This window comes from Perissodus microlepis, chromosome 22 (assembly GCF_051167445.1).
Source record: "Perissodus microlepis isolate ML-2025 ecotype Zambia chromosome 22, ASM5116744v1, whole genome shotgun sequence".
Lineage (NCBI taxonomy): Eukaryota > Metazoa > Chordata > Actinopteri > Cichliformes > Cichlidae > Perissodus > Perissodus microlepis.
In genome coordinates, this window is record NC_140481.1 from 18,487,784 (window position 1) to 18,508,880 (window position 21,097).

A 21,097-nucleotide genomic window follows, 5' to 3' on the forward strand; every position below is an offset into this window, starting at 1 on the left:
GTCTTACACCATATTTGCAGCAGTGTTTAACTCCTATGTGTACACTCACGTGATGGTACAAGACGCACTAATAACTGACCTTATCAGTTCAGGCTCTGGTTCCAGCAGGTACTTTGTTTTTCTCTGTGGTTGCACTCTTTTCCTGCACAGGTGCAAGCAAAGCTTTTAACATACTGCTCACACATCTTGAAGGTGACCCCTAACACTTTGTATGTGACAGTGTGCTGGACTGATGATGTTAGACAGAGTAGCTTATACAAGCAAACACACCCAGGTTCAATTCCCTGCGATTTTATTTCCCTCCGTTAAATCATGCGTGTTAGCCATGTTGTATCAAACATGAAATTACCAAAGCTGACAGAGAGGGCTTAAAGCACAGCCTCAAAATGGAAGTGCACTCTCGCTGTGTTTCATTTCCATCTACTTTGCCCCTCTGAAGTTGTTTTGAGTCGGTGGGAATGTCAGAAGACCTGCCAGGAACAAGTGTGCAGTGAGGTCCTAATGGCTGGGTCATAAAACTTTTTAGATTCCTGCTTTTTATGGGAAAGGCTGGAAAAGCAGTAGGACTTGAAAACGGCTTCTTTTCACAGTTTTGGTTAACTAGAGGTGGGCTTGAGTGGATCAGAGGCTATTTTTCCAGTTTTTTCCCCCTTTGGCTTTGTAAGGTGTGAACAGTATGGGGCATTTAATAGCAGCTGAGAACCAGGCAGAAACTCATTTGCTAACCAGCCTTTCAAGGATTCATTAAAAACTGTGGGTAAAACAGAAAAATATATGTCAGCAAAGGCGCTCATTAGCCAAAAAAATGATAGTCAGGTTTAAAATAGGCACTTGCTGTGTCTTGTCTTGACGTAATGCAGGAGATCAACCTGATCGGAGATATCGCCGACTACATTAACCACCACATTCTTGGAGTGGCAGGCACACACATCAACAGAGAGCAGAATGTAGACTCCTTTTCACCTCTGACCTCAAAGCAATCGGAGCCACATAAGGTGGTGTTCTGGCATCGTGGTGCATTTGGAGCCAGTATTGCTAAATAAAACTCCCTTTCACATGTTGATTTAAGCATTGCAACACTGAATTCCTCTCAAAGGAATCAGAGCTCCCGTATTACCTTTGCTGATACTTCACACCTCAACTGTTAAACGTTATTTTTGTTTTTGTTTTCATTTGTTTTTTTTTCCATCTGTCAGCATTCAACCTCACTCCTCTGGTTTGGCTTGGCTTGAGTTCCCTAGTATTTCTGGGCAAAGTAACAGTACAAACAGCTGTTACTAGCGAGTGTGCATGCATATAAGTGTTCCTAAATTTGACTCATTTTCTATTCCATACTGTGATCAACGTTTAGTCTTCTCACAGGCTTTTAATTATTAGGTCGAACCTGCAAACACTCAGCATTGACCCGGCATTCTTTGATCAGCGGGTTCACATCAGCTTACCCATCATGCTTCATCGTGCTGCGGGGATTAGGTTTGTCAGGAGTTGTTATGTTAACCATCGTGTTATCAGCTGGAACATGCTCACTTTGGGTTTGTCTGCGTCTCCCACACTTGGCAGGGCTATGACACTGATGGTTCATCCTTACTCGGTTCTTTTCCAAGTTGTTGACCTTTTTAATAAGATTTAGTTTAGAAACATCTTATTTTTCATGCAAACGTTCAAGTAAGAGAGAGTTTTCCTGCTTTATTAAACCCTAAAGAAACACATGCGAGTTTACCAAGAAGGCATACAGTGTCTGTGCTTATGTAGAGGGGTTTTCAACAGGCAGCAGACACTAGGTGTTGAGCTTTTGCAGTGGAAAGGTGCTTTTTAATTTGATTAATATATTACCCCAGTCCTGCAGACAGACATGAACTAAGTTTTGTGGCCACTGTTTTGTTTTCTTCTTCTACTCAACATCTCAATTTGATTGGCTACAAATCACCCAACTAGCTAGATATGATCCATCATCAGTTTATCTACTGATTATTTTCGTGAGAAACAGGTTTTTATAAGGACTTTTTTTTTCCTAAATATAATATGACTTCAGGCTTTCCCGTGAAGTGTGTTGCAACTCGCAGCGTTGCCTGTGGCTGTTTGTCATTGTTATTTAATATACCTTTTGTCGTGGCTCTCTTGGCTCTCATTCTTCATCAAACTATGTGGTATTACTTAGTGTTTGGTACTTGCCTGCTGAGGTGTATGGAGTTTGAGGCTTTCTTTTTAGAGAGGTAAACAGCCGTCTGCATACATTTTGATTGTGTCACAAGTTGTTTTTGTTGTTGTCATGGTTTTGTTTTTATAAATAAGATGGAGGGAAATCATAGTATTGGAAATAAAGAAGATGATTTAGGGCAGATTTTATACAGTGACCCTTTTTTTTTTTTTTTTTTTTTTTTTTTTTTTAAATGCAAACACAACCCCAAACAGCTTAACTAGTCTTTCCTCTTCAGCTCTTTCCCTTTGGGTATATCAGCACACCACTGTTGTCTGTTGTAAATATGCAAGTCCCTTAAAGCAAATTACAGAAATATATGCTTCTTTGGGGTTTTGCAGAACAGCTGTGAGCCATTACATACAAACTACAGTCTTTTCAGTCAGGGGGGGGAAATCATCTGTTGCCCCATATACCGCGATGATGTGGCGTGGCATTGCTTCAGACTGAGGTGAGGGTGTGGAAGGAGGGTGTTGCTCCGAAATCCTGTAATGACATTCTAGCTGCAATCCCACCCAACATGGTTCCCATCAGACAGACTTTCACTTGTGGTAGAAATTCCCGCGCTGCAGCGAATGCCTCGTCTGGATTCAATCAAATCAGCTTCTGCTGCAACATGCACAATAAATTTTAGAATACCAAGCACCAAGTTTGATTATATTCAGATTGTCTCTGCTAAAAAATGCACTTTTACAAAGCAATTTATTCTTCCTTATCGGGCACTTCTGGCACAGCAGCTTGGCTTGAGTCTATGAGGACTTGACAACATTATTTCATGCTGAGCCAGGAGATGTCAGTCTTATAGTTTGCACATTTATCATTTCTATTTTTGCCTTGTTTTCATTGTGTTTCCCTATGATCAGTGCCATCTATGGTCGACGGCACTGCCGATTTCATGGGAGCTGCTTCTGTTCACCTGACAGCATTAAGACCCTGAGCACACGTTGCGTTTCACAGCAATTATATTCTTTTCTCTACTTTTCATGTCCATCATACAGACATTATCAGAAAGGGATATAACACTCAAAGTATTCTGAATAGAAATTGTAGAGCTATGTTAACCTGACGATGTTTATCTTTAAAGTTTATTCTCCCAAAAAAAAATTAATTCTCTAAAAACAAAAAATTGCAGTTGTCCCACCCTCTGACCCCACAGAGCCAATCAAAACTGATGCATGCACACAGTCGAGGTTCGCGACTTAGCTGCCACCACAGAGCTGGCAGGTATTTTGTTGTTAAGGTTGGGCTGTAGGTAAGTGTATTCAAAACATGACTTAACCCGCCTGGAAAACTTCCCAGATTCGTTGCCAAGATGCATGCCGAGAGGATGGATTTTGGAAAAAAATAGAATATATTGCTTAGTCATCAGTGTGCACACAGAAGTTGTAGAGGGAGAACATACAATGATGATGAGTCGGCACTCCATATGGAGGTGTATGGCAGAGGTCCTGAGGCTGGAGCTGGCTCAGAATCTAAATTTATTTCAGTGTTTGAATAAAGGCCCAACAAATACTGTGTGCTGAACCGTCAGTGCACAGTCAAACACACAATTTCATTTATTTTAAAAAAGTGTCCCTAACAGTCGGGCAAACATGAGTCATACTAATGGAAGTGCTGGAGCTGATTCTCCTGTCTGGGGACCTTCGCTTCCTGTCACATCACGGTTTACTGTGTCCAGATTTCCTGCCTGCCTGAGAAGGGAAGATTAGAGAGCTATTTTTTATTTTTTATTTTTTCCTCTCCTCCTCTTATTTGCATCTTTGTCAGAAATACAACTCGGTGAACATATGTGTAATCATATGTGAGTCAATGTGGAACTGTAAATACACATTCATCCCTTTTTTTTTTTTTTTTTAAAGTTTGTTGTTGTTTTTTGTTTGTTTAATGCTCACAAGTGATTACATTTTTTTTTTTTTTTTTTTTTTAAATGTCAGTCATTCACTGACAGGGTGATCCAAGCCACTGATTTCCAACCAGGGAAAAAGTACCAGAGGAGGTGCTTTTTCTGTAGCACAATTTAATTGAAAAGATGAGTGAACCTGAACAAATTTGGCCTGAAAAGTTAATTAAAAGTAATTAATAAATGCAGACAGAACAAAAGGTAAGGGGTGACTGGGTAAAATTGCTGTTTAAAATGATAGTCAAAGGAGCTTGCAAAGAAAATGTTTAAAATGATGTTCAGAGCAGTTGTTAAATTACAAATGAAAATTGATCAAAGTTCAATAATGACTGAAATGGCTAAAAGTAATTCCTAGAGACTTTGTGTAGTTAAAACTGTAACTGCTCAAAGCTTTAACATATCTGATAAACTCTCTGACAGTTTGACATGATGACAAATGATTAACGTTATAAACAATTAGGAGTTAAATAACAGTTGATTGGAATTGCTTCAGAGTTGGGGGGATGACGTTGTTCCTGTGGGGTTTGTCAGATTATAAAAAGGCTAGGGAGCACTAATCAAGTCCACCATGAAGGCCTCCATTGTTTCATTGATGGCTCTGAATCTGTGGTTGGAAACATCGAGCATTAACTGAGATTAGCAAACAAATCTTCCCTCAGCTCATTCTTTCCACATCGTGTTGTCTCATTGTCCTTTGAGGTCACTTGTGAACTGAGGTCGTGGAAGATGGTTCACTTTTTAATTAGCTATAAAGAGCACAATGAGGGTTTTGTTTGTTTGTTTTTTTAACATTTGATACTGAGTTGTATGGGTTATGGTACATGTACCTCATGTGACTTTGTATCTGCGTGCAGAAATGCAACCCTGTTATCCATGTAGCTGCAGCCTGGTAGCAGAGGGGTGGGTCACAGCTTTCTGCACTGGAATGCTCAGCAAACTCAGCAGTTTATATACACACACACACACACACACACACACACACACACACACACACACACACACACACACACACACACAGCTTCTCAGCATCTGAATCTAGTTGACCTGTTCAAGTTGCACTTTTGCATAGAAACCTTGTGAGTAAACCTCTGAGCACTCCAGTGTTGTTTATAACTTTCCTCTAATTAAAATATTGTGTCAAATCTGGAATAAAAGTTGTGTAAATGATTAGCAGGTGTTTCCCAGGACAGTTCGGGTCAGCTACATCTGTGCATCATTTGCACAAAGGTTGCTGAGTTTGTAACAGAGGTTTTGATAGTCTTTTTATTTTTTATTTATTTTTTTTTATGTTTTGTTCCAGATTTATATTTTTGTTCTTTGACTAGTTTTCCATGATTCATACTTGCAAATAGTTATTTTTCTATGGGGCCTTGGTTTAACACTGTGGGCAATGCACATGGAAGATAAACATTTTGAACTGGTTTTCTTGTCACTAAATCTTTTTCTTTCTCTGTCTCGTCTCTTTCTTTGCAGAAGAGATAGACTATACCAACTTTGCCTCCAACACCATAACACGTAAGAAGAAGCCTGTGGTCGCGCTGCGCAATGATGTCAACCGCAAGCGTCCTCACATCCGCATCGGCATGCCACAGGACTTCCGACCCGTTTCCTCAATCATTGATGTGGACATCTTACCTGAATCTCACCGCCGTGTCCGCCTGTATCGCCACGGTTCAGACAAACCTTTGGGCTTTTACATTCGAGATGGAGTCAGCGTGCGCGTGACTTCTCATGGACTGGAGAAAGTACCTGGCATCTTCATATCTCGGCTGGTGCCTGGAGGTTTGGCGGAGAGCACCGGGCTGCTGGCGGTTAATGACGAGGTGCTGGAAGTGAACGGCATTGAAGTGACGGGGAAATCCTTGGATCAGGTAACAGATATGATGATCGCCAACAGCCACAACCTGATTGTTACCGTCAAACCGGTGAATCAGCGCAACAACGTTGTCCGCAGCAGCAGGATCTCCGGCAGCTCGGGCCAGTCGTCCGATAGCAACGGCTCAACCGGTCACATGTATGTAAACACAGGGGGGATGCCACCTTCTGGGGCGCATGGTTATCAGGATGACCTGGAGAGTGACGAGGATAATGACGTCGTCATAGAGAAAAACATCAAGAGGCCATCTCAGAGGTCCAATGCTTCGCTGGCATCCAGTGCATCCCGCACACAACACCAGAATCCGACCACCACCTCAGGCTCGGCGGCACCTCCGAGCCCTCCCACACGACCACTGTCGGTGGTTTCCACTGCTTCGTTCCACTCCCAGCAGAGTCTAAACGGAGGGTCCCACCACCACCAACACAGCAGCCTTAGCTACCAGTTCCACAAAGACCTTAACCTTCAGCACAACCCACACCAGCAGTCCCTTCACAGCCATCAACCCCACGCGCAGCTTCAACATACCAGCAACCCAGCCCTCCGCCACAGCAACGGCAGCCTGCACAAAATCCTCAGCTCACTGAAAACTGACCCACGAAACAGTCTCGCACTTCCCAGAGGAGGGGTGGAGGAGGACGGCACTGTCATTACCCTATAATACTTACAAACACAGACACACAAACATCCCGACTGCTCAGAGACTAAACTGGAACAGCTAAATAATGAGCATGTGCGTGTTTTGTCAAATACTAACTGTGTAACTTCTGTCTGGTTTTACAAAACCTTTGATGTTAGGAAGTTGCAAACAGGAAAGAGCATTGTGTACATATTTCTTGTGTTTGTTTGTTTTTTAAGTCCTCTTTATCATACATGAGAAAATTTGTATGTTTTGTAATAAGCATCAGAACAAATAACTGTTTTTTAGGCGAGTCCACTATCGTAGTTCTGAATGTACCTACAGCCTCATGTCTTTACTTAGTGACCACTTTTTATTAAGACCCTTTTCATTCTTCTTACTGGGACCAACTGGGGTTTGTTTATGTGGATGTTTTAAAGAGTAAATCTATATTTCTTATATTCTGATGAATGCTGTGTAGAGTGTTTTTGTTTTGTTTTTTAATAGGTCTTTTATGCTTTATGATCAAATCCGTGTATCTGTTTCAATAAATTATTCTGTCTCACAATTATGCAAACTATAAATGTGATGTTTGCTCCACTACTTATGCACTTAATGGCTTCTAAATTGAGACAATCATTTCTGCATTTATATAATTCTATCTTTTTAGCTTGTTAGAGCTTTCAAACTACAACTGGTCACTTCATTAGGCACACCTTATTGTTGTTTTAACTCCTTATTCATGGCACTGATTCACAGAGGTGCTCATTCCTCTGATATTTTGGTCAATATTGACCCGATAGCATCACATCATAGCTACAGATTTCTCGACTGATGTCATTATCCCATTTCACCACATTCCTAAGAATTGAGAGCTGATGACAATAGAGGCCATTTGAGTACAGTGAACTCACTGTCATGGTCAAGAAACCAGTTTGAGGTTTGATTTGAATTCTGACATGGTGTGTTATCCTGCAGGAAGCAGCCATGGGTACAGTGTGGTCATAAAGGGATGGAGATGGTTGGCAACAACACTAAGGCTGTGTGTCGCTCTGCACTAAAGACCCCAGAGCATGCCAGGAAAATATACCTCACACAGCTACATCACCAGCTTGATGTTTTGTGTTTTCAGAGATGCTCATCTACACACCGTGGTTCTAACAAGTGATTTGTTACTACAACTTAGAGCAGTGTGACCATTCTCCTCTGACCTCTGACAACAACTCATTTTCACCCAGAGAACTGCCACTCACTGGATTGTTTTATTTATTTTTTGGGGGGTGTTTTCTCTGTAAACTCTAGAGATGGCTGTCTGGGGGAAATCCCAACATATCAGCAGTTTCTGAAATACTTAGACCAGCCCATCTAAGTATTTCAGCTATGCCACTTAAAAGTTACTTAAATCAACTTTCTTCTACATCCTGATGCTCTGCATGAACTTCAGCTGGTTTACTGACCACATCTACATGCAAAAATGGATATGAGTTATGTTATATACCATTTATATAGATATTTGCGTTAATGAGCAATAGTACAGGTGTACCTAATGAAGTGGCCAGTGAGTGTATTTATTTTAAAATGTATTTTTGTACTGAACAGACACAAGATGCTGTTTAGCACAGATGACTGCATGAATTGTACTAAACAAAATGGAAAAATAAGTTTTGGTTTCAAACTAAAGGCCAGAAGATTTTCATTCAACTCAAAGCTGATGGTGAAGCAAAGAGGCTGACATTCCAGTTCAGAGTAACTAGGAACTCATAACCACACAGTGTGGCGTAAGTGGTGTGAATTTCTGGAACACCATTTCTGAAGCTTAAGTAAAAGTAATCTTGACTCGTGTAAAACCACAAAGGCTTGTGGCTATTTAAAGGTGATGAGTCTGTAGTGATGTCATCTGCACCTCATTCAAGTCATTTAAAGCTACGGTGAAAGCCTCCAATCCTAGGCTTTTAGAAAGCAGTAGTCAGGCTGAAGGAGAAGATAAGAAATTAAGGTCTTGTTTCACAAAATAATTCACTTTAGACATCACAAAGTCAAGATGTAGACTATCTGAAGGTTGAATTCTTTGAGTCAGGCACAGCTTTATCATCATTTTGCTTTTGGCTACAGAGTGCTTCCAACCTAGATATGCAACTGGAATGCCTGTCAGAGGCCCTCCGACAGCAAACATCTTTCACTTCTCTGCTAATGAATATTTTCCTCCTGTGTTTGTTCAGGGTGCCACACTGCTCATACATCTAATAGATCCTTCACACCCAACTAGTCAGCACTGTCAGTCAGCAGACTGTGGGTTTAGCCGGAGACCTGAAATCCTAACTGTCACGTAATCAGTCTTCACTATCTGTGTCCTTTTATCAGAGTCAGCCGAAGGAAGGGCAGTTACAGTTAGAAACAGTTATGTTATGTTCCCCACATGTGATACAGATGTTCAGCTGATAGAATATAGGATTCAAGCGCACACTGATTAAAGCCGACAAACTCAAAATAAACAGATGTGGCCGCCTTAATGCTTTCTTGGACATGAACACGTCCAACTGAAGATCTGAGGTTCAGAGGGAATTATTGGAAACGTCTGCACAAGCCTGACGGATTTGACAGGTAATCTTTTTCATTGGATACTTTGTATGCTAAAACGTGTTAAACCCCTTTGATCATAGGCAGGGTTTTTTTTCTGCATACAAAACATGTTGACCTGCATCAGACATTTGAACTCCCCCAAGTCCCCATGCCGTATTTCACTCTGCCACATGCTGGTCGACACTGGAATAACACGTACTGAAATGTTAAAAGTTACTGTTGTATTTTATCAGACCAGACAATCTTTTCTTTGTTGTTTTCTATTGCAAGAGTCCTTGGTGCTTGTTGAAAAAAAAAACCTACAGCACTTTCCACGACATAAATATGTAATCTTTTCCCAAAAGTAAACTACACTTGCCTCTTTTCAATGCTCTCGGTGTCAAATCATACAAATTCATCCATGTAGAAATTGATTTTAGAAATTATTTGCTAACAGGGGTGTCACATCTTGTTGATTATCCTTATGCTTCTCACTGGCTACCCAACTGTCACCTATGCCCCTCCCAAAAATGGTGGCACATACAGGAGGTCGGTGGTCCGATCCCCAGCTCCTGCATCCGTATGTTAAAGTGTCCTTGGGAAAGATAAATACATACATACCATATGAGTTTGCATGTGTATGAAAGAGTTAAAGATGTGTCTGTGGATGCGCAGCTTCCAGTGTATGTTTATGTAGAGGGGAGAAGACTTGGATGGAAAGACAAAATTATAAGTTCTCACAGTGGATTAGTAGATAGTTGTGATCACTGCTGTGAAATTCAGCTTAGGGTCCAGTATTGTGTGATTAACCTTACTAACTTGATAACAGAGCACCACAGTGGTGCATCAGCGCACAGGTTTAAACCTGTCCAAAGACCCCGTCAGGTTAACTGGGGATTCTAATTGGCTGTTGGTGTGATGACAAATGGTTATCTGCCTTTCTGTGTTAGCCTGTACCCAGCTTTTCACCCAATGTTAATGTTATGTCCAGTTTAGGCAGTTTAGATTAGGCTACCCAAACCAACTTAGCGACCTACAGAAAATACTCTAAGAGTGGATCAGTGACTCCCCCAGGAGGTCACAAAAATACCCATAAGAAGAACTGCAGGTATCACTTGCCTCAGTTAAGGTTAATGTTCATGATTTAACAATAATAAAGAGACTGGGGGAAAATTGCATCAATAGGAGAGTTTTGAGGAGAAAACCACTGCTGATCAAAAACAACAGAAAGGCAAATTTGCCAAAAAGCATTTTGATGATCCCCAAGACTTTTGAGAAAATATTCTGTGGACTGACAAGAAAAGGGTTGAACTTTTTGGAAGGCCCGTTACATCTGGTGTAAAACTAGCATTTCAAAAAAAAGAAAGAAAAAAGAATATCATACAGACAATCAAAAGTATTGGTGGTAATGTGATGGTCTGGGTCTGCTTTGCTGCTTCAGGATCAGGATTGATGGAAACATGGTAAATGGTAAATGGACTGGTTCTTCTACATATTGTCCACCCAAGTATGAATTTTGCGCTCTACCAGAAAAAGGTGAAAAAGCTTAATGCCCTCATACTCAAATCTGGCAGCAGGACAATGATCCAAAACACACCAGCAAGCCCCCCTCTGAATGGCTTACAAAAAAAAACCCAAAAAAAACAAAAACAAAATGAAGCTTTTGGAGTGGCCAAGTCAAAGTCTGGACTTAAATCAGATTTTGATGCTATGGCATGACCTTAAACAGGACATTCATGCCTGAAAACCCTCCAGTGAGGCTGAAATAAACAAATTCTGCAAATAAGATTGGGCCAAAATACTTTCACAGAGATGTGTAAGACTTGCTGCCACTTAGCACTAAGGCTGGATTGCAGTTCTTGCTGCCAAGGATAGCACAACCAGTTATTAGGTTTAGGGGAGATTCCTTTTTCACACAGGGTCAGGTAGCTTTTTTCCCTTAATAAATGTAATCATAATTTTAAAACTCCCTTATTTTATTCACTTTGGATATCTTTTTCTAATATTAACATTTATTTGATAATCTGAAATGTTTAAGACAAATATGCAAAAACAAAAAACCCAACAACAACAACTTAGAAATCAGGAAAGGGGCAAATACTTTTTCATTGCACTATAACAAATCTCATTGCAGTTATCTTTTTTTTACTTGAAGTGTCAAGTTGTAAGTTTGCCTTATAGTTAAAAGCACTAAAATTTAAGAGTAAAACCTCTAAAATTGATCCCGTGGTTGGAATTCTGTTGTAAAACTGCCGTGTCCTAAGATGAAAATGATGGGAAATAAACTGAGAAATTTTGACATTTTTAAAACTCAAGTGGCTAATGGAATTTATTCATTTTAATGCATGAATCCAAAGGGGCAGACATGCAAAGAAATGGCGCTTGTATCCACCATTGAGAATGTATTCCATTATATTCTATTTATTTATATTGTATTTTTCTTTATTTACATTTCCGTTTTCTGCTGCACTAAAAACACCTTTGTCCCTTACGAGCTTCCGTCCAGTGTGCGACACACGTGATCTAGTCATTTGACAAGGCAAAACACGGCAGTAGATCAGAAAGACAAGCGACATGGACCATCAACGGGTTGACAGGGTGGGCCTGCTGTCTCCCCTGGAGGAGTCCAGCGCTGAGATCAGCACAGACAGCGGAATCGTCTCTCAGAGTGCGAGCAGTTTGTCGATGGTGAGCGAAATCCTCAGCAGCGGGACGGTGTCGCAGAGCCCCAGCTTTGGAGCAGCGGCGGGGGCAGGAGTAGCAGCAGCAGCTAACGTTATTTCTCAAAGCCCGAGCCTCGATGAAGCTGCAGAGCCCGGGACAACCGACAAGCACGACCCAGAGCAGGACGACGAGGTGCTGAGGCATACCGCGCTCAGCTACTCCTCCTACATCAGGGCGACAGCAGGAGACGAGGTGCGTGCTGTTATATCAGCAGCTAAGCTATGTTTAGCTCTTTGTTTATGATTTGACTGTCAGTACCGCAGCAGCCCTACACAGTCTTCCTGTAAACGAAGTGTTCCACTTTCATTATGAGTACCAAATAAAGTGGTTTACATCGTCTCCATTAAGGACTATATGTCTTATTCTACCTAGCATTTTCTTATACTACAAGAACGTTACGTTACAAGAAAGTTTCACGTTGCTTTTGTCAGTAACTCGGACGGTGTTGGCAATGGCAGTTGCTAGGCGACACGAAAGTAGTGATAGGATTGGCTTTCCTCTAACATCAGAGGGCCTGTAAAGATGTATTGCAGAGGTTTATGTCGGAAGTCCCAAATTAGGCCAATTAATTTCAAAAACAGGTACAAAGTAGAAAGGATTGTGTTTTAAATGCTCTACGAGTGCAGTGGCGTAGCGCGGTCCACCAGCACCATATACTAAGACAGTGACCCACATTTTACTGGGTTTAATGAGTCTCACAAGAAATATGCAGCCCCAAAAAGACATGTACCTGCACGGACTCTACTCAAACCAAAAAATTGCAGGCTGTCAGAACAGCAGCTGGAGTAAGAATTTAGCCCCTGATGAACTTTGATAGAAAAAGGGGAAACACCAGTATAAGAAGACTTTCGCAAACACTGAAGCTTACTTTTAAAATTGCATTAACATAGAATCTGGCCTTCACATGACTTATGCCTCACCAATAGCCGACAGGAAGTATGCTCTGGGGAGAAAGGGGATGAAAGTCAATGAAATCAAGACAGAATATATGTGTGTGAATGAGAGAGAAAGTGTAAATGTGAAGCTGCAAGGAGCAGAGATAGTGAAGGTGGATGAGTTTAAATATCTGGAGTCAACCATCCAAAGCGATGGACAGGGCACAAGTGAGGTGAGGAAGAGAGTATGGGAGAAGTAGATGGAGACAAGTGTCAAGAGGATAGCAGTAAAAGAAGATTTGCGAGGTGGTAGTAAGACCTGCTATGATTTATGGTTTGTTCACTTTGCCTCTGACCCAAAAAAAAAGACAGATGACAGAGTTGAAGATGTTCAGATTTTCATTGGGATTGAGCAGAATGGACAAGTGTTTCAGAGGGACAGCTCAGGTTGAGGAATTTAGTAGTAAAGTTTGAAGGGCTAGACTGAGAGTTTGAGATGTGTAGAGATGGGATAGAGGATATATCGGACAAAGGATGCTAAATATGGAGGTGCCAGGCAGGAGGAAAAGAGGAAAACCACAAAGATGATTCGCTGCTGCCAGAATGATTGCTAGAGCATCTGCTGGCAGGAAAATGAAAAGTCATATATTTACAAGCTTTTAATTCTAACTCGAGGGGCTTGAATCTGGGTGAAGGTGCGAGTAACTGCTGTTAAGGTCAAAACTGGGTTGTGGGATTTTTCATGTCAATTCAAAAGTCATTAGAAGAATGGCCTGAGAACTGATTCAAGCCCAAGCCATGTGACTTGAGTCTTAAGTGGATATGCGTGATACAAGGCATGTTATAGAGAAGCTGAAGAAGGAGCACAAAGGCTGCTGTGTTTTGGCCGTGTGGTCTAAACGTATTGAAGCTTGTGTGTGGGCAGCATAACTATGACATATTTCACACACTCTGGGACCCTTACTTTAAAATCATTGTCTTATATAGATCCTGTGCTTGGAGAAAAGCTTGGAAGAGATGCTGACAAGAGTGGATGAGTTTGTTGGAATGCTGGATATGGTAAGCTCAGTCAGAATATGAAAGTGTGTCTTACATCTCATGTTTTAGATTACGTGGATAATTTGCTTCTGATATTCTGTCTTGTTTTGTCTACAGATCCGTAATGATACCTCGCAGATAGTGAATGAAAACCTACCTCAAATCCAGCAGAAGTCTGATGAAATGAGACAGATATACAGAAGAATTGATAAGCTGGAGGTAAAGCGACTGTTTCATACGGTTCATTTTGTTTTGTATAAAATATTCATTTGCCGCTTTTATAATGCACACGGATTCCTCAGAGAGGCATCCTGCCAAACTGCAAGCAACATTAACAACTCTAATATGAAATGTGTGATTGTGAGTTGATGTGTATTGATTTGTGTGCAGTGTTTTTATTCATAATTAAATACGGAAAGTATCATCCTCACAAATGGAGACCCTGAGCCACTTGTTTGTTTTTCTATTTCCTCTATTCATTCATTCATGTACCGAAAAGGTAGAAGTATTAGTTCCTGTTCCTCATGTAAAAGCTTACCATGCATTCAAATGTCTGGTTATCTACCAGCAAAGGGGATCTTATTTGCAAAAACTGTGTTTATTTGAGTTCATACTCACGATTTCTTCAGCTGAATGTCATTAAATGTCTTCATCGGGTAACTTGTGATGAGACAAAAATAAAATTTACGTCATGTGAAGTTTTTCAGAGGAACTTATGCAGTTCTGTGAAAAACTAGGAGCACCCCATAATTCAGCAACTTGTAGAACCACCTTTAGCAGAAATAACTTGAAGTAATAATTTTCTGTATGACTTTATCAGTTTGCAGCCATTCATTTATGCACAGCTCTCTAAGGTCCCGTCACAGCATTTCAGTCGATTTGATGTCTAGACTTTGTTTGGGCCATTGCAGCACCTTAATTCTTTTCTTTTTCAGCCTTTCTGTTGTAGATTTGTGCTTGGGATCATTGATCATTGTTGCATGACCCAGTTTCAGCCAAGCTTTAGCTGTCAAACAGGTGGCCTCACATTTGACTCTAGAGTACTTTCGAACATCCAACTTTGCAAACCTAAGGTGAATTTTCAGGGACGTCCACTCCTGAGAAGGTTGTGTTGACTCACACTTTGGTGTTGCAGTCCAGCAAACTGCCAAACTGCTTTTACAGAGGTGCTCACACTTGCTGATGATCAGCTAATCAAGTGCATTTTATCACCTGGCAGCTACTTGGGCTCATAATTCCTATTGAAGCGATAACGGTGTTCTTATGCTCATTGTTCAGCCCTTATCTCAGGTGGTGCACGCCAAGTTTAAGTTTGTACGTTTTTCATAGAAGTGGATAGAGTGCTGTGTAAACTTCCTTTTTCACATGACTCTATATTAACTGCATAAACCTTTTTATATTAAAAATTATCTGTCACAATCTATAGTTAAAATTAAAGACACATTTGTTTTTGTTTTTCATTGCAAAATATGATTAATATTTCCTGATTTGTAATAAAGAGTCAGACTGGACTACAATTATTTGTGGAGCCAAGGTCGGCATCTGCATGTCTGCTTCATAACGTAACAGTCCATCATTGGTGTAACAGCACAGTCATTTTTGACTGGGGACAAAGCGTAGCTGTGTCAGCTGTCTTTTCTGTCTGCCAACCACAGGTAAATTGAATATTGTAACTTTTGTAGTGAATCTTAAATATGCTGTTGTGTCTGCAGGCCTTTGTAAAGATGGTGGGAGCCAATGTCAGCGCAATGGAGGAACAGGTCACACAGGCAGAGGGAGAGCTAGGAACACTACCGGGTGCTTTCAAGAAGATCCTCCGCACAATGACTGTCCCAGGCTTCTTAAACGTAAGAGCCAATTTCTGCACTTGTGAATTATAAATTTTCTCCACTATCCACTGAGTTTGGTGTTTGCAGGATTAAACAAAAACTTATTATTTAGAAGGTTCCCAAACTAGTTCAGCTGTGGGCTGCCCACTCTTACTGTAGCAATGTACTGTAATAATCGGTTGCAGTCCAGAGCTTTTGCTGCTACTTGTAACAACCAGCACTTTTCACAATGTTTAAATTAATATCATACTTTATTTGGTTGTAATTTCCCACTGGAATGAAGCAAAGGGAGTGAGGTTTGTCTTCATAGCTTTTCTGTTACAAAGAAGAAGGAGGAGCCGAAAAGTGCTTATGGATTTAAAAAAAAAAAAAAAAAATCTCCCAAAAGACCCATAGCTGTGATCTCGGTGCCTCATCCCGAGATGCATTTGATGCATTTAGCCAGGATCACAAATGCTGCTGATGGCTAAAACCACATGCCCTGCCCACTTTCTCCACATTGGGTCTAAATGGGATAGAATGAAATAGATTTGGGGAAATATTAGGTGCTCTCCTTTTAGGCAGTGAAATATCTGCTGAGCCATTTATTGCCTCTGAAAAAAAAAATTGACTGCCTCCACCACGATCATGGAGGAAACTGGCGATCTGCCGTTAGTGACCTCAGTAGCATCCACACAGAACTTGATTTGCTCAACGTTTGTTGCTTTGAAGCTTACGTTTTATTGCTCAAATACATCCCATATCCAAGGTGTCACTGTCAATGAATATGTTTCATCATAAAGCAATAGTTTGATCTGTAAATGAATCTAAGTGACAGAAAGTGGACGCTCTCCTTGTTAAGTAACATAGAGGAGCACCAGTTACTCCAAAGATTTTAGCCCATTCCTCATTTTAATCAGCCAGAAGTAGTATGTAGTGTCCAGAGATTGGGATCAAGGCCACTCAGGTCATTTGTAGTCACTATCCAGACTTCATTGAGCTCATTATGAGTAAAGGTTCAAATTTCATAAAAACAAAAACATCCACAGTGTTTTTATTTATATGTCTGATTAAGATCGATGGTGTTCAAGAACAGCATCATGCCTGCGGAGTCAGTGTTCTTTTTAAGGTTTTCCCCAGCAGTTGTAACCACACTTCATTTATTAGGTTTTTAACTTTTGTCTCTTTGCTTTCAGAAACCAGCCAGCCCAAGACGACCAGCACCACATCAGCGTCAAGAAATCCCCAGCGTGTTTCGGACAGATGATTATTTCACGTCACAGCCGGAACAGTGACGCGCTCGAACGTTCAAAACATAACTCGGTTCTAACCTCAGAGGCCTGTTGGGCCAAACTGCACAGATGACTTTTACTGCCACCTATTGCAAGGAGGATCTATTGGTGCAGTGGCTTCAACAAAGCAATAGCAGCCTTTCTGAACAAGTCACTGGAAGTCAAATGGGTGCAGACATTCTGCGCTCCTGAAAGTCCTTTCCCTGGCAGCAACAAACACTGAACTGTAGCAAAATTATTTTAAAAGTGCCTGAATGGGTCTTTGGTTTTGTTTTCACTAATGGTGAAGAAAATGTAAGATGTTAAATTTGTGGCAAGTCAGGAGGACAAAGTCGTCCCACTCGCCTGTAGAGCACTGTATAGAAGGTACAATAAGATCTTCAAATAATACACAGAGAAATAACCCAGCTTTGTTTTTATGACTTACATTCCTGTTGATAGTGTTTGTAAAGACCTGCACGCTGTTATGAACTGAGCTGTATTTCTTTGTCTCTTCTACACCCCCACCCGCCGAGCAATACTGATCTTATCCTGTTAAGCATTTAACGTCTTCCATTTCAAAGTATTCACTTTATTTCGAGCCTTATCTTACTGCCTCTCTCTGACACGAGGCTACGTCTTTGATTGCACCTTTTAGGGAAAAAAGCACATTATAGATTAGTTGTCACTTGCTGATTATGTTTTGTGCCAGTGATGAAGCTGCAGTCTAAATAGGAAGAAGAGGAACTTTGGACCTTATCATGGAGAGGGGAGCAACAGTACCTAACAGATTAATGCAGTGCGGCCCCTTTCTTGCAAAGTTTAGCCAATAATGGTCACAGCTTCAGCTCTGGTTCTTTGATTACTTGCCAAATTAGTTGTTAAAAATGTTTCATTTTACATGTTGGATTTAGTTTACGATTTTGAGATAATCATTAAAAAGTATTTGAGACAAGCTCGTTTCTGTTTCATGTATGCGATCCTGAGTTTTAGTGTTTTAGAGGGTGGGACTCGGTGAGCAGGAAAAGCTCCTGACGGAGAACTGCGAGGCTCTCTCATTGGGCGGCTTGTGCTGACGTCACGCGTTAGTCACAAGTCGGAGGAAGCGGGAACTCCGGTCGCCTCGTTTTGACTCGTTTCCCCACGCCGAAACGTCTGCTGCTGGAGGGAAAAAAGCAAGCAAAAATAGCAGACAAGGTAAAGTACTTTTTGAGTCAAGTGTCTAATGAAGATGACGGGTTACTCAGGCCTTTGTTGACACGAGTTTAATGAGGGTAATGCGGAGACAAAGGTTAAAAAAACAGTTCTCGGTAAAGGCAGCAGAGGCTAGCCAAAACTTTGAGACCGCAGCTTGGGTTTCTGGTTAACAAACGGCAGGATTGCGACAGCTCCGATTTATATTCTGCTTAATCCCGACTGCGTTAACTAATCTCAACTAGTCCGAAAATACCTGGACAGCAACTTGGTTAACTCCCAATAGACTTGAATCTGCTTCTCTTGCTATAGTCGCTGCAGCTGGTTGAAACTTTAGCACGAAGAAACCACACCACTTAAAGAAGCAGGCCTCATTTTTTTCCCCCAGCTGTGCAGTCACATCTGTATCCTTCAGCACGAGAGGCAACCCATTGTTTTTTCATTTAAAATATGAGTGGGGCTCTTTTTTTCTTTTCTTTTCTTTTTTTGTAAAAGCATGCCTCCTTTAAGATGTCCTTCTGATGTACTCATCTGTAATCCTGCTCACTCCCACTGAAAATCTTAACATCTTCCGCTCAGACTCCTGTCTTTCTGTCAGCAGGTCTCACTATCATCTTGTAAACCTTCCCTTTCACTTTTGCTTCTATGTTTATGTCACAAGTCACCCCTGACACTCATCTACATCCTGCCTGCAGTCCTTCGCAGTGGTTGAAAATAAAGTTTATTTAAGATGATAATATTTTCTTTTTTTAAAAAATCTCCAAAGTCGGGAAGTTGCTTTGTTACAGCAGCTTAAACTTAGGTTAAACACAACACGCGTAACAAAATGGCATAAGGAATTGTGTGTAAATCAATAAAATATGAGTCCTATTCTGGAAATGTTGGGACGCTGTGTAAAATGTGAACACAAACAAAATGCAAACAGTGATTTCCAAACCGCATAAGGCTGTATTTTATTCACAATTGCAATTTTATGTACCCTTTTCTTAACAATGGCACTTTTTTTCTGAGTTTAAACATTAAATATGTTTTATTGTGTTCCTTTTATGTATAAGGTTTTTGCGATTGAGGTTGTAAAATACAGTGACAAACATCTGAAGTGATCCTGTCTGTAATAATATAAATACATTAAATGCAGGGTTAAATTAGACAGTACCTTTGTTGGCAATTTCAAAAGGCTGTCCATTAAGATAGTCATTTAACTGGCCCTTCATTTTTACATACATATTTTGTTTAAGTCACATTAGACACCAGAAAAGTCTTATTTAAGTGTAAATAATAAACATTTCTTGACTTATTTTACTTAGATTGTCTTCTTTTACAGATCCAAAGCTGCAAACATGGCCTGTGAGAAAGAAATTTGGCAAAAGATTGGAGAGGGCTTTGTCCAGGAGTATTACAACCAGTTTGACAATACCAATAGGATGGGACTGGGTAACCTTTATGTAAGCTTTCCAGATGTCTATTCAGTTCCACCACGCTGGATGTTAAAAATATTTTGAGCCTATAGTTATGAAAGAAAAAATGTTTCTGCAGTCTCCTGATGCCTGTCTGACGTGGGAAGGATCACCTTTTCAGGGGAGAGAAGCTATAACTGGCAAACTAGTAGTAAGTATCTTGTTTTAGCAGGTTATTGGTCCGACATGCACAAAGAAACTCCATAAGTGCTGCTTCTAATCCAGGTTATGTTGTGTCTGTGAATTTATTAATAATATTTTTACGCCTCTCCTTTCATCAGCACATCAGTCTAAACAATAATATTATTCACAATTCACAGAACTTGCCTTTCAAGCGCATTAAGCACATCATCACAGAACAGGACTTCCAGCCCACAGTAGACAGCTGTATCCTCATCATGGTGTTTGGACAGCTACAGGTATTCTAGTGATTCTTCACTTTTTTTTTTAATGTTTTTTATTCATCTGGCTGAAGGACTGATGAGCTTACGCCATGTCAAGGCATCTGCAGTAGAATCACTTCTCCGACGACAGCTTTGGTCAGAATTTATTCAAATGTACACAAAATGTTCTCACTAATGGGTCTTTTTACCCAATTTGTGCTCAGTCAGAAAAGATGAGGAGGAACAAATATCAGTGGCATTGTGTATATCATGTGACCTTGTTCACCCCAAAAAACAAACAAAAAAAATAACATTTACATTTTATTCTAAAATCATCATTCAGACCTGCAGGTGTCATTGTTTTGAGTGTTGGGATCCAATACTGCTCTCTCTGAGAAAGCAGCTTTTGTAGATTGCCCCCTTGTGGTTGGAAGAGTCACATTTTTAAATCCAGTGAAATGCAGGGTGGCAGGGAAGTTTTATGTTTATTTTCATGACAGTCTGGCTGTGGCAGGCTGCACTTTCCCAGTACAAATGACTGTTTTACATTCTGAAGAGCATGTAGATAAATGATGTGTTGCAGTTCATTAAGTGTTTGATAGAGAACTTCTTACCAGTGTGTGTGGGTCTGCTGTTTTTACTCTGTATGTTAACTCTGAACAAGATGTATGGCTTCTACATTACAATACAATGCGCTTTATTATCATTACTGCAGCGTTTTTAGAGTCCTAATGAGTTATGCTGATGTGATTTAAGTTTATATTCCTGCCAACATTACAGTTTTAGTTTTTCACAATTTTGCTGTTAATTATTTCCAACAGGTAGATGATGATCCACCGATGGCCTTCCATCAAGTGTTTATGCTGAAATCCCAAAACTGTGCGTGGGCATGCACGAATGATGTGTTTCGACTGGGGATACACAACATACCAGTGTAGTGATTTGGATTAGTAGGTTCACATTCACTTGTATCCAGTTCTGAATTCACACTGCGGTGTCATGCTGCCACTTCTAGAAAGATATTCCACATTTATTTGGTGTTTACAATGCATGTATTAATAACATTTCTATTCAAATAAAGAATTTATTACTCTAAACTACGGTTTTGTCTTGCCTTCCTGTAACAAATAGCTTTTTTTAGTTTAATCTGTTTACTCATAGGTGTTGCTTGATGTCTAATAGTGCAAGTGAGATGA

At 40.5% G+C, this 21,097-nt stretch overlaps 3 protein-coding genes across 4 annotated transcripts in view; all 3 read left to right on the top strand.

The window, feature by feature from the left end:
- pard6gb (par-6 family cell polarity regulator gamma b) overlaps positions 1–7,163 on the top strand; it is a 40,559-nt gene extending 33,396 nt beyond the window's left edge. The window contains exon 3 of the mRNA XM_084919091.1: positions 5,571–7,163. Coding sequence (XP_084775217.1) covers positions 5,571–6,634 — 1,064 coding nt within the window. The 3' untranslated portion in view covers positions 6,635–7,163. The remainder of the gene's footprint in view (positions 1–5,570) is intronic.
- Positions 7,164–11,661: 4,498 nt separating this feature from the next.
- Positions 11,662–17,822, top strand: bloc1s4 (biogenesis of lysosomal organelles complex-1, subunit 4, cappuccino). The gene is made up of 5 exons (XM_084919785.1): positions 11,662–12,067; positions 13,738–13,809; positions 13,906–14,007; positions 15,501–15,635; positions 16,793–17,822. Exons 1-5 carry the CDS (start codon positions 11,726–11,728, stop codon positions 16,889–16,891), a joined length of 750 nt encoding a protein of 249 aa, XP_084775911.1. The 5' UTR covers positions 11,662–11,725; the 3' UTR covers positions 16,892–17,822.
- A 104-nt stretch (positions 17,823–17,926) lies between these two features.
- LOC146362917 (nuclear transport factor 2-like) lies at positions 17,927–20,991 on the top strand. Of its 2 annotated transcripts, XM_084919786.1 has the most exons (5): positions 17,927–18,064; positions 19,386–19,506; positions 19,598–19,669; positions 19,839–19,937; positions 20,723–20,989. In XM_084919786.1, exons 2-5 carry the CDS (start codon positions 19,402–19,404, stop codon positions 20,837–20,839), a joined length of 393 nt encoding a protein of 130 aa, XP_084775912.1. In that variant the 5' UTR covers positions 17,927–18,064; positions 19,386–19,401; the 3' UTR covers positions 20,840–20,989. The 2 variants fall into 2 exon arrangements, with proteins under 2 accessions (XP_084775912.1, XP_084775913.1); XM_084919787.1 differs by lacking the exon at positions 17,927–18,064 and having other exon boundaries at positions 20,723–20,991.
- Positions 20,992–21,097: the final 106 nt, after the last annotated feature.

What these genes read in the sequence shown, in the direction of transcription:
- bloc1s4 (XM_084919785.1), top strand. Translation starts at nt 11,726, where the DNA reads ATGGACCATCAACGGGTTGACAGGGTGGGCCTGCTGTCTCCCCTGGAG. An exon ending in GGGCGACAGCAGGAGACGAG is followed by an intron (nt 12,068 to 13,737) that starts GTGCGTGCTGTT and finishes TGTCTTATATAG; the next exon opens with ATCCTGTGCTTGGAGAAAAG. An exon ending in GAAGAATTGATAAGCTGGAG is followed by an intron (nt 14,008 to 15,500) that starts GTAAAGCGACTG and finishes TTGTGTCTGCAG; the next exon opens with GCCTTTGTAAAGATGGTGGG.
- LOC146362917 (XM_084919786.1), top strand. Translation starts at nt 19,402, where the DNA reads ATGGCCTGTGAGAAAGAAATTTGGCAAAAGATTGGAGAGGGCTTTGTC. An exon ending in CTATAACTGGCAAACTAGTA is followed by an intron (nt 19,670 to 19,838) that starts GTAAGTATCTTG and finishes CACAATTCACAG; the next exon opens with AACTTGCCTTTCAAGCGCAT. An exon ending in TGGTGTTTGGACAGCTACAG is followed by an intron (nt 19,938 to 20,722) that starts GTATTCTAGTGA and finishes TATTTCCAACAG; the next exon opens with GTAGATGATGATCCACCGAT.